This window comes from Hyla sarda, chromosome 2, assembly GCF_029499605.1.
Source record: "Hyla sarda isolate aHylSar1 chromosome 2, aHylSar1.hap1, whole genome shotgun sequence".
NCBI classification, from domain to species: domain Eukaryota; kingdom Metazoa; phylum Chordata; class Amphibia; order Anura; family Hylidae; genus Hyla; species Hyla sarda.
Window position 1 is genome coordinate 505464339 of NC_079190.1, and position 13066 is coordinate 505477404.

The 13066-nt window shown below is 46.2% G+C and overlaps 1 protein-coding gene across 4 annotated transcripts in view; it reads right to left on the bottom strand.

The window, feature by feature from the left end:
* Positions 1-9194: 9194 nt before the first annotated feature.
* LOC130357269 (beta-1,4-galactosyltransferase 3-like) overlaps positions 9195-13066 on the bottom strand; it is a 50359-nt gene continuing 46487 nt past the window's right edge. For all 4 annotated transcript variants that reach the window (XM_056559895.1, XM_056559896.1, XM_056559898.1 and 1 more), the window contains exons 6-7: positions 11542-11646; positions 9195-10920 (exon numbers count right to left, since the gene is read on the bottom strand). In XM_056559895.1, the coding sequence (XP_056415870.1) occupies positions 10752-10920; positions 11542-11646 (274 nt within the window). In that variant the 3' untranslated portion in view covers positions 9195-10751. The remainder of the gene's footprint in view (positions 10921-11541; positions 11647-13066) is intronic.

Sequence of the window (13066 nt, forward strand, 5' to 3'; positions counted from 1 at the left end):
AGGGAGCGGTATAAAGCTGGCACTGTATAGGGTGCGGTATAAAGCTGGCACTGTATAGGGAGCGGTATAAAGCTGGCACTGTATAGGGAGCGGTATAAAGCTGGCACTGTATAGGGAGCGGTATAAAGCTGGCACTGTATAGGGAGCGGTATAAAGCTGGCACTGTATAGGGTGCAGTATAAAGCTGGCACTGTATAGGGAGCAGTTTAAAGCTGGCACTGTATAGGGAGCGGTACAAAGCTGGCACTGTATAGGGTGCAGTATAAAGCTGGCACTGTATAGGGTGCAGTATAAAGCTGGCACTGTATAGGGAGCGGTATAAAGCTGGCACTGTATAGGGAGCGGTATAAAGCTGGCACTGTATAGGGTGCAGTATAAAGCTGGCACTGTATAGGGAGCGGTATAAAGCTGGCACTGTATACGGTGCGATATAAAGCTGGCACTGTATAGGGTGCAGTATAAAGCTGGCACTGTATAGGGAGCGGTATAAAGCTGGCACTGTATAGGGAGCGGTATAAAGCTGGCACTGTATAGGGTGCAGTATGAAGCTGGCACTGTATAGGGTGCGGTATGAAGCTGGCACTGTATAGGGAGCGGTATAAAGCTGGCACTGTATAGGGAGCGGTATAAAGCTGGCACTATAGGGAGCGGTATAAAGCTGGCACTATAGGGAGCGGTATAAAGCTGGCACTGTATAGGGTGCGGTATAAAGCTGGCACTGTATAGGGAGCGGTATAAAGCTGGCACTGTATAGGGTGCGGTATAAAGCTGGCACTGTATAGGGTGCGGTATAAAGCTGGCACTGTATAGGGTGCGGTATAAAGCTGGCACTGTATAGGGAGCGGTATAAAGCTGGCACTGTATAGGGTGCGGTATAAAGCTGGCACTGTATAGGGAGCGGTATAAAGCTGGCACTGTATAGGGAGCGGTATAAAGCTGGCACTGTATAGGGAGCGGTATAAAGCTGGCACTGTATAGGGAGCGGTATAAAGCTGGCACTGTATAGGGAGCGGAATAAAGCTGGCACTGTATAGGGTGCAGTATGAAGCTGGCACTGTATAGGGTGCAGTATAAAGCTGGCACTGCATAGGGAGCAGTATAAAGCTGGCACTGTATAGGGAGCGGTATAAAGCTGGCACTGTATAGGGTGCGGTATAAAGCTGGCACTGTATAGGGTGCGGTATAAAGCTGGCACTGTATAGGGTGTGGTATAAAGCTGGCACTGTATAGGGAGCGGTATAAAGCTGGCACTGTATACGGAGCGGTATAAAGCTGGCACTGTATAGGGAGCGGTATAAAGCTGGCACTGTATAGGGTGCGGTATAAAGCTGGCAATGTATAGGGAGCGGTATAAAGCTGGCACTGTATAGGGTGCGGTATAAAGCTGGCACTGTATAGGGTGCGGTATAAAGCTGGCACTGTATAGGGTGCTGTATAAAGCTGGCACTGTATAGGGAGCGGTATAAAGCTGGCACTGTATAGGGAGCGGTATAAAGCTGGCACTGTATAGGGTGCGGTATAAAGCTGGCACTGTATAGGGAGCGGTATAAAGCTGGCACTGTATAGGGTGCGGTATAAAGCTGGCACTGTATAGGGAGCAGTATAAAGCTGGCACTGTATAGGGTGCGGTATAAAGCTGGCACTGTATAGGGAGCGGTATAAAGCTGGCACTGTATAGGGAGCGGTATAAAGCTGGCACTGTATAGGGAGCGGTATAAAGCTGGCACTGTATAGGGTGCGGTATAAAGCTGGCAATGTATAGGGAGCGGTATAAAGCTGGCACTGTATAGGGTGCGGTATAAAGCTGGCACTGTATAGGGTGCGGTATAAAGCTGGCACTGTATAGGGTGCTGTATAAAGCTGGCACTGTATAGGGAGCGGTATAGAGCTGGCACTGTATAGGGAGCGGTATAAAGCTGGCACTGTATAGGGTGCGGTATAAAGCTGGCACTGTATAGGGAGCGGTATAAAGCTGGCACTGTATAGGGAGCGGTATAAAGCTGGCACTGTATAGTGTGCGGTATAAAGCTGGCACTGTATAGGGTGCGGTATAAAGCTGGCACTGTATAGGGTGCGGTATAAAGCTGGCACTGTATAGGGAGCGGTATAAAGCTGGCACTGTATAGGGAGCGGTATAAAGCTGGCACTGTATAGGGTGCGGTATAAAGCTGGCACTGTATAGGGAGCGGTATAAAGCTGGCACTGTAAAGGGTGCGGTATAAAGCTGGCACTGTATAGGGTGCAGTATAAAGCTGGCACTGTATAGTGTGCGGTATAAAGCTGGCACTGTATAGGGTGCGGTATAAAGCTGCCACTGTATAGTGTGCGGTATAAAGCTGGCACTGTATAGGGTGCGGTATAAAGCTGGCACTGTATAGGGTGCTGTATAAAGCTGGCACTGTATAGGGAGCGGTATAAAGCTGGCACTGTATAGGGTGCGGTATAAATCTGGCACTGTATAGGGTGCGGTATAAATCTGGCACTGTATAGGGTGCGGTATAAAGCTGGGACTGTATAGGGAGCGGTATAAAGCTGGCACTGTATAGGGTGCGGTATAAAGCTGGCACTGTATAGGGTGCGGTATAAAGCTGGCACTGTATAGGGAGCGGTATAAAGCTGGAACTGTATAGGGTGCGGTATAAAGCTGGCACTGTATAGGGTGCGGTCTAAAGCTGGCACTGTATAGGGAGCGGTATAAAGCTGGCACTGTATAGGGTGCGGTATAAAGCTGGCACTGTATAGGGTGCAGTATAAAGCTGGCACTGTATAGTGTGCGGTATAAAGCTGGCACTGTATAGGGTGTGGTATAAAGCTGCCACTGTATAGTGTGCGGTATAAAGCTGGCACTGTATAGGGTGCGGTATAAAGCTGGCACTGTATAGGGTGCTGTATAAAGCTGGCACTGTATAGGGAGCGGTATAAAGCTGGCACTGTATAGGGTGCAGTATAAATCTGGCACTGTATAGGGTGCGGTATAAATCTGGCACTGTATAGGGTGCAGTATAAAGCTGGGACTGTATAGGGAGCGGTATAAAGCTGGCACTGTATAGGGTGCGGTATAAAGCTGGCACTGTATAGGGAGCGGTACAAAGCTGGCACTGTATAGGGTGCGGTATAAAGCTGGCACTGTATAGGGTGCAGTATAAAGCTGGCACTGTATAGTGTGCGGTATAAAGCTGGCACTGTATAGGGTGCGGTATAAAGCTGCCACTGTATAGTGTGCGGTATAAAGCTGGCACTGTATAGGGTGCGGTATAAAGCTGGCACTGTATAGGGTGCTGTATAAAGCTGGCACTGTATAGGGAGCGGTATAAAGCTGGCACTGTATAGGGTGCGGTATAAATCTGGCACTGTATAGGGTGCGGTATAAAGCTGGCACTGTATAGGGTGCTGTATAAAGCTGGCACTGTATAGGGAGCGGTATAAAGCTGGCACTGTATAGGGTGCGGTATAAATCTGGCACTGTATAGGGTGCGGTATAAAGCTGGGACTGTATAGGGAGCGGTATAAAGCTGGCACTGTATAGGGTGCGGTATAAAGCTGGCACTGTATAGGGTGCGGTATAAAGCTGGCACTGTATAGGGAGCGGTATAAAGCTGGAACTGTATAGGGTGCGGTATAAAGCTGGCACTGTATAGGGTGCGGTCTAAAGCTGGCACTGTATAGGGAGCGGTATAAAGCTGGCACTGTATAGGGTGCGGTATAAAGCTGGCACTGTATAGGGTGCAGTATAAAGCTGGCACTGTATAGTGTGCGGTATAAAGCTGGCACTGTATAGGGTGTGGTATAATGCTGCCACTGTATAGTGTGCGGTATAAAGCTGGCACTGTATAGGGTGCGGTATAAAGCTGGCACTGTATAGGGTGCTGTATAAAGCTGGCACTGTATAGGGAGCGGTATAAAGCTGGCACTGTATAGGGTGCAGTATAAATCTGGCACTGTATAGGGTGCGGTATAAATCTGGCACTGTATAGGGTGCAGTATAAAGCTGGGACTGTATAGGGAGCGGTATAAAGCTGGCACTGTATAGGGTGCGGTATAAAGCTGGCACTGTATAGGGAGCGGTACAAAGCTGGCACTGTATAGGGTGCAGTATAAAGCTGGCACTGTATAGGGAGCGGTATAAAGCTGGCACTGTGTAGGGAGCGGTATAAATCTGGCACTGTATAGGGTGCGGTATAAAGCTGGCACTGTATAGGGTGCGGTCTAAAGCTAACACTGTATAGGGTGCGGTATAAAGCTGGCACTGTATAGGGTGCGGTATAAAGCTGGCACTTTATAGGGAGCGGTATAAAGCTGGCACTGTATAGGGAGCGGTATAAAGCTGGCACTGTATAGGGAGCGGTATAAAGCTGGCACTGTATAGGGTGCGGTATAAAGCTGGCACTGTATAGGGAGCGGTATAAAGCTGGCACTGTATAGGGTGCGGTATAAAGCTGGCACTGTATAGGGTGCGGTATAAAGCTGGCACTGTATAGGGTGCAGTATAAAGCTGGCACTGTATAGTGTGCGGTATAAAGCTGGCACTGTATAGGGTGCGGTATAAAGCTGGCACTGTATAGGGAGCGGTATAAAGCTGGCACTGTATAGGGTGCGGTATAAAGCTGGCACTGTATAGGGTGCAGTATAAAGCTGGCACTGTATAGGGAGCAGTATAAAGCTGGCACTGTATAGGGCGCAGTATAAAGCTGGCACTGTATAGGGCGCAGTATGGCACTGTATAGGGTGCACACTTGCTGGCACTGTATAGGGTGCGGTATGGCACTGTATGGGGTGCACACTTGCTGGTACTGTATAGGGTGTGGTATGGCACTGTATAGGGTGCGGTATGGCACTGTATGGGGTGCACACTTGCTGGCACTGTATAGGGTGCGGTATGACACTGTATAGGGTGCGGTATGACACTGTATAGGGTGCACACTTGCTGGCACTGTATAGGGTGCGGTATGGCACTGTATAGGGTGCGGTATGGCACTGTACAGGGTGCGGTATGGCTCTGTACAGGGTGCGGTATGGCTCTGTATAGGGTGCGGTATGGCACTGCATAGGGTGCGGTATGGCACTGTATAGGGTGCAGAATGGCACTGTGTAGGGTGCGGTATGGCACTGTATAGGGTGCACACTTGCTGGCACTGTATAGGGTGCAGTATGATGCGGGCACTGTATAGGGTGCGGTATGGCACTGTATAGGGTTCGGTATGGCACTGCATAGGGTGCACACTTGCTGGCACTGTATAGGGTGCAGTATGATGCGGGCACTGTATAGGGTGCGGTATGGCACTGTATAGGGTTCGGTATGGCACTGTATAGGGTGCACACTTGCTGGCACTGTATAGGGTGCGGTATGGCACTGTATAGGGTGCACACTTGCTGGCACTGTATAGGGTGCGGTATGGCACTGTATAGGGTGCACACTTGCTGGCACTGTATAGGGTGCGGTATGGCACTGTATAGGGTGCACACTTGCTGGCACTGTATAGGGTGCGGTATGCCACTGTATAGGGTGCGGTATGGCACTGTATGACGGTACTTTCCAGGGGACGGCAGCTTTTTGTTCTTTGATGTTTTAGCTTTCGCTCCCGCACAATGGACTGAACCTTTATTATATGAAATCATTTTCCAGGTAGTTGGACTCATTATTGTTCTTCTTATTTGAACCAATTATCAGGGTCAGTGACCTGGATCCCAAAGCCGGAGCGGGGATGACGGGCGGATCTGCAGAGCATCACATCCTGGACTGTAAGAGATGCCAGGATCACCCACATTTTTGCTCTTTCTGGGCTAAGTAGTCAATTGGGCGGTACTACCCAGTGATTGACAGCTATCTGTATAATGGTACATATAGAGGGAGCTGTCAATCACTGAGCTGGACGGCCCACAGGACTACTTATTGGCTTAGAATAAGCAGAGATTTACATGGATAGAAAACAATTTATACTCAATCCTTATCCACAAAACACTCAGCCCCTCCTCTTCTATATAGACATTATACACATCCTCCAGCTCTATCTGTATACTGCTGCCATCTCTCTGGGATCAGGATATACAGTAGTTATTCACCTCCCCTCCAGCTCTATCTGTATACTGCTGCTCTCTCTATGTGATCAGGATACATAGTAGTTATACACCTCCCCTCCAGCTCTATCTGTATACTGCTGCTGCTATCTCTATGGGATCAGTATATATAGTAGTTATACACCTCTCCTCCACCTCTATCTGTATACTGCTGCTATCTCTATGGGATCAGGATATATAGTAGTTATACACCTCTCCTCCACCTCTATCTGTATACTGCTGCTATCTCTATGGGATCAGGATACATAGTAGTTATACACCTCCCCTCCAGCTCTATCTGTATACTGCTGCTATCTCTATGTGATCAGGATATATAGTAGTTATACACCTCCCCTCCAGCTCTATCTGTATACTGCTGCTATCTCTATGGGATCAGGATATATAGTAGTTATACACCTCCAATCCGGCTCTATCTGTATACTGCTGCTATCTCTATGGGATCAGGATATATAGTAGTTATATACCTCCCCTCCAGCTCTATCTGTATACTGCTGATATCTGTATGGGATCAGGATATATAGAAGCTATATCCATCCCCTGTAACTTACCATGGCTGCACTATTTTTCCGACATACTTCTTTATGCAGAGAGTAAACGTCCTGTTCGGGTATTTCGGGAGATGACTGAGCCGATTCTGGTGATAGTTTTGGATGTTGTCATTAGGCCATGTTCAGACATCTTGGGTCAGGATTCCCTCCTCTGGGTATTCCCTCTCTCTATAAATTGGTCATCACCGCACCTTATAGTTACAAATCATAAGAGGTGTAGGAGGTGTCGTGTGTTCCGATGGCGTCTGCATAAAGTCACTCACCACTAGGTGCGGCCAATCCTGGTGCATCGTGAAAGGGTCTGAAGACCTGTCTGTCTTCTCCTGGAGAACCCTATTGAGTGAATGGGGATTGATTGATTTTTGCCTATATCATATTCACCATCACTAGTCCTACAGCGCCATCTGTATCCATGTGTTTTATTACTGTAACTGTGCCATGTGACCACCAGGCCAGCCCCCAGAAAATCAGTGTTGAATGTGTCAGAGAAAGCAGAGTCAGCTGACTTCCTGTGAACTACAGGATGACATCATCACCTATCAGATCCCTCCTGCTAACTCCCAGACCCCTCCAGCTCTATCTGTATACTGCTGCTATGTCTATGGGATCAGGATATAAAGTAATTATACACCTCTTCTCCAGCTCTATATCCTGATCCCATAGAGATAGCAGCAGTATACAGATAGAGCTGGAGAAGAGGTGTATAACTACTTTATATCCTGATCCCATAGACATAGCAGCAGTATACAGATAAAGTAGTTATACACCTCTTCTCCAGTTCTATCTGTATACTGCTGCTATGTCTATGGGATCAGGATAGAAAGTTATACACCTCCCCTCCAGCTCTATCTGTATACTGCTGCTATCTCTATGGGATCAGGATATATATATAGATATATATATATAGTAGTTATACACCTCCCCTTCAGCTCTATCTGTATACTGCTGCTATCTCTATGGGATCAGGATATATAGTAGTTATACACCTCCCCTCCAGCTCTATCTGTATACTGCTGCTATGTCTATGGGATCAGGATAGAAAGTTATACACCTCCCCTCCAGCTCTATCTGTATACTGCTGCTATCTCTATGGGATCAGGATATATAGTAGTTATACACCTTCCCTTCAGCTCTCTGTATACTGCTGCTATGTCTAATGGATCAGGCTATATAGTAGTTATACATCTCTCCTCCAGCTCTATCTGTATACTGCTGCTATCTCTATGGGATCAGGATATATATAGATATATATATAGTAGTTATACACCTCCCCTTCAGCTCTATCTGTATACTGCTGCTATCTCTATGGGATCAGGATATATATAGTAGTTATACACCTTCCCTCCAGCTCTATCTGTATACTGCTGCTAAGTCTAATGGATCAGGCTATATAGTAGTTATACATCTCTCCTCCAGCTCTATCTGTATACTGCTGCTTCTTTCTCTATGGGTCAGGCTGTCCGGGCATGCTGGGAGCATTCTGGAGGCACCCTGGTTGGGGAACATTGTTCTAAAGCAGCGGTCTTCAAACTGTGGCCCTCCAGATGTTGCAAAACTACAACTCCCAGCATGCCCGGACAGCCAACGGCTGTCCGGGCATGCTGGGAATTGTAGTTTTGCAACATCTGGAGGGCCGCTGTTTTAAAGTGTGCATAACTCTACTGAAAACTATACAGATTACTATTACACGTAATAAAACCAACAGTGAGGAGGAACAAAAACACCTATAGGGTCCGAAAAAATAGAAAATAGAATCTCTTTATTATCACACCATAAATAGGAACAAAATTGGATGTTACAATAATAAAAATAATTAAGAAAACTTCACGGCAAAACAAAAGTATTATAATTTATATTAAATAATACATTTTTTTTTCTCAAAAGAAATAGGATGTGATAACGGAGCAAGGAACACAGGAATCATCAAGGCACTCGTGGCTCTATTAGAATAAAAGGAAAATAAGCCCCGCCCCTAGCGCCCAAGCCGTCCTCTGGGTGGCGGTGATAACCACCAATGGTTGCTATACGGGTAGTCACTCCGCAGATATATCCAGATTCGAAAAACAATCCCCATTTAATGGTGCGTCCCCAGCTGTTGCAAAACTACAACTCCGAGCATGCCAACAGCTGGAGGCACCCTCGTTGGGAAACACTGACCTTAAAGGGGTACTCCGACGCTAAGACATCTTATCCCCTATCCAAAGGATAGGGGATAAGTTGCCTGATCGCTGGGAACCCCCTGATCTTGCACGCGGCACCCCGTTATCATCAGCCCCCGAAGCACGTTCGCTCTGCGTCTGATTACTGGTGATCACAGGGGTGGAGTATTGTGACGTCACAGCCCCGCCCCCGTGTGGCGACACGCTCCGCCCCCTCAATGCAAGCCTATGTGAGGGGGCGTGACAGCTGTCACGCCGCCTCACATAGGCTTGCATTCAGAGGACGGAGCGTGATGTCACAAGGGGGCGGAGCCGTGATGTCACAATACTCCACCCCCGTGATCGGCAGTCATCAGACCCGGAGCGAACGTGCAAGGGGACTGATTCTAACCGGGTGCTGCGTGCAAGATCAGGGGGTTCCCAGCGGCGGGACCCCCGCGATCAGGCATCTTATCCCCTATCCTTTGGATAGGGGATAAGATGTCTAAGAGCCGGAGCACCCCTTTAAGGCTATGTCACCTTTCCAAGAAAAAATAAAAAATATTATCTATCTATCCATCTATCTATGACACATACACACATTGTTCCAATGAATCTAAAATAAAAATTGTCAAAACTTTTTAATAGGTTTTAATTAAAAATGTTCCTATTGTTTCGTGTCTACAGTTGCTATGCAAACCTATGTGTTTCCATGGTAACAGACTACAAGCAACACAAGTGTAGTCTGATCCTGCAGTCTCCCACTTTCTTCCATTTTGCTAACATTCATTCAGTAGATTACCAAGAAGAAGCCACCTGACTGATGGGAGGGCAGAATCGGACTACATGTTTACTAGCCGTCTGTTACCATGGAGACGCATGGGCCTGCATCGGAGCTGTAGACCCAAAGCAATAGAAAATTTTTACAGAGAGCGAACACCGTGTAGCCGTATACTTTCTTCCGTCTGTTCCTGAATGTACATTAACATAAGCCGGCAGCGTATTGAATTCCCTAACTGTTTTGTATCGTTGCCATTGCAAACCTTTGCGTCTCCATGGTAACAGACTACAAACAAACAGCGTAGTCGGATCCTGCAGTCATTCTTTCTCCCATCAGCTGTCTTCTTAATGTCCTGAATCTATGTTGGTATAGACAACTCATGGAAGAAAGAATGACTGCAGGATCAGACTACACAGTTTATTTGTAGTCTGTCGCCATGGAGACGCATCGGTCGGCTTAGTAACTATAGACACAAAACGCTAGGAAGCTCATTATGCTAATGTACATTCAGCAAGTTACCAAGAAGTTGGAAACAGATGGAGACAAGTGTGAGACTGCTGGATCAGACTACACCGTTCATTGGTAGTCTGTTACCATGGAAACACATAGGCCTGAACACCCGCTATAGACTCAAAATGACTAAATAAAATTAATTAATAAAATCGCTACGTCAGAGGATGACACACAGGGAAGGACGAGGGGAAATACTGAGGAAAAGGAGCACTTTTTTATGCACTATGCAACACAGAAAAAGTTTATTACGGATTATTGGGAATAGGTAGCATTCCGCGTTGAGGCGGAACGGAATAGCGCTTGGATCTTCAATGTGTGGTCACTACATCCGCTCGTGTTGATGATCATGTGATCTGCGTTTCTTAAATAGTCAGTAAGTTTTGTTTTTTTTTTCCTTCCAACATCTTGTAGCCTTGAGCAAAGTTCCCAAAAACCTGTGGCTTTCCAGTAGTTGCAAAACTACGACTCCCATCATGCCCTGAGAGACACAGGTTTGGGGAACACTGGTTTAGAGAAGGTCCAAGGGGACTAGTGAGGAGGCAGCACCCGTTGCGGTGAAGGCCAGTGATCTAGTGGCCAACACTATGGGCTGAGGACCACCAACCGGTCCGAAACCTCTTCATGAGGCACAAGGGGGCTCAAAACCTCACCCCCCTTGGATGCTTTCCAATGGTTCAGTCCAGTCCTTAACAAGGGCTAAAATATGCTCCACCTGTTCGGTTCGGTCGGCATCTCCGGAGCGTCACCAATGTCCACCGAGAGGTTGGTGTAAAGTTGAGTCCTCTCCCTGGAAAGTAGACGGAACTCTAAGGAATTCATTCCGTCTTCTTTCCAGGTCGTTCTCGCCTTTCTTAACTGATTGTATCTACGAGAGGAAAGGAAGGAGGACAAAACAAACATCAGATCTGAGATTCTTACCTATCAGATAGTTCTTATGGTGTCTCTGAAAAGAGTCAGCAAGTTAACTCCGCCCTACTGTCTACTACTTATGGTGTCTCTGAAAAGAGTCAGCAAGTTAACTCCGCCCTACTGTCTACTACTTATGGTGTCTCTGAAAAGAGTCAGCAAGTTAACTCCGCCCTACTGTCTACTTCTTATGGTTTCTCTGAAAAGAGTCAGCAAGTTAACTCCGCCCTACAGTCTAGTTCTTATGGTGTCTCTGAAAAGAGTCAGCAAGTTAACACTGCCCTACTGTCAGAGTCACGTGACCGGGCAGCTGAGCTCAGCTAATTTTCCAGTGAGTCTACAAGTGTCTCATTCTTCTGCAGTGCCACCACTGGAGGAGTTTGGTATTACACAGCTGTCTGGGTAAAGCATGGATGCCCCGGGTCCTCCAGAGTAGGAGACACTCTTTGTAGCTACTTTTCCGTTATGGCTATGAGGGGAGGAAGATCTGGAAGGGGGGGGGGAACCCGTAAATCTACACCCCCTGGTGGGCGGCCGCATAATTGACTTCTGACTAAAATCACTTCTGAGTCACGTTTACCTGTGAGAGTTTTCCTCGTTGCCGGAGTCCCGGTCATGTGGGATCATTTTATATCGGCCGAGGCTCAATGGCGTCCGACTGATACTCATTCCCGAAAGACGAATCCTTATCCAAACCAAAAAAAAACACTATTACAAATGATTACACCATTACAAGCCGTGATGCATGCTCTAAGCCAGTGCTATGCAACTAGCGTGCCTCCAGCTGTTGCAAAGTACAACTCCCAGCACGTTGTCATTTTGCAACAGCTGGAGGCACGCTAGTTGGGAAACACTGCTCACAAGCTGAAAGCGCTTCATACCAGTATATGGAATCAAAAGATGCATCTTATAGTCTAAACTAAAAAAAAAAAAAATTGCCAAAAGATGTGAAAAAAAGATAATAAAAGTGCATTAACCCTTCCCTAATAAAAGTTGGGATCACCCCCCTTTTCCTATTTTTTAACCTCTTAGGGACAAAGCCCAGATTTCGTTTTTTCCTCCTCGCCTTCTAAAATCCATAACTCCTTTATACTTCCATCTACAGACCCATATAAGGGCTTGTTTTTTGCGTGACCAATTGTGCTTTGTAAGGAAACCTCTCATTTTACCATAAAATGTACGGCGAACCCCAAAAACATTTTTTTTAGGGAGGAAATTTAAATTAAAACCACAATTTTGCACATTTTGGAGGGTTTTGTTTTCACACTGTACAATTTACGGTAGAAATGACATGTGTTCTTTATTCTGTGGGTAAATACGATAAAAATGATACCCATGGCGAGATACTTTTATATTTTTGTGCCACTTACAAAAATCTCAAACTTTTTGTACAAAATCAGTAATCTAACATGATCCTATTTTGACAACTTATAACTTTTTTCTTTTTCCATATATAGGGCGGTATGAGGGCTCATTTCTTTGTGCCGTAATCTGTACTTTTTATTGATACCACATTTGCATATATAAAACTTATAGATCACTTTTTATAAAAAATTTGGGGAATAAAATGTGACAAAAAAGCAGCATTTTTGGGCTTAATTTTTTACATTTACGCTGTTCACCGTACGGGATCGTTAACATTATATTTTGAAAGATCGGACATTTACGCGCGCGGTGATACCAAATATGTTTATGGGGGTAAAATGGGAAAAGGGGACAATTTTCATTTTTATTGGGGGAGGGGATTTTTCTTTTCTTTTTTACTTTACATTTTGACATTTTTCAAATTTTATTTATTTATTTTATTTTGTACACATTTTATGTCTCCATAGGGGACTATTCATAGCAATTAGTTGATTGCTAATACTGTTCAGTGCTATGTATAGGATAGAGCACTGATCAGTATTATGGGCTTTCTCCTGCTCTGGTCTGCTTGATCTCAGACCAGAGCAGGAGACGCCGGGAGACAGACGGAGGCAGGTGAGGGGACCTCCGTCCGCCATTACAGATGATCGGATCCCTGCGGCAGCGCTGCGGCCGATCCGATCATCTATTTTAACATGCGCATATCTGACATATCTGAGGGGTTCATGGCGGACATCCAC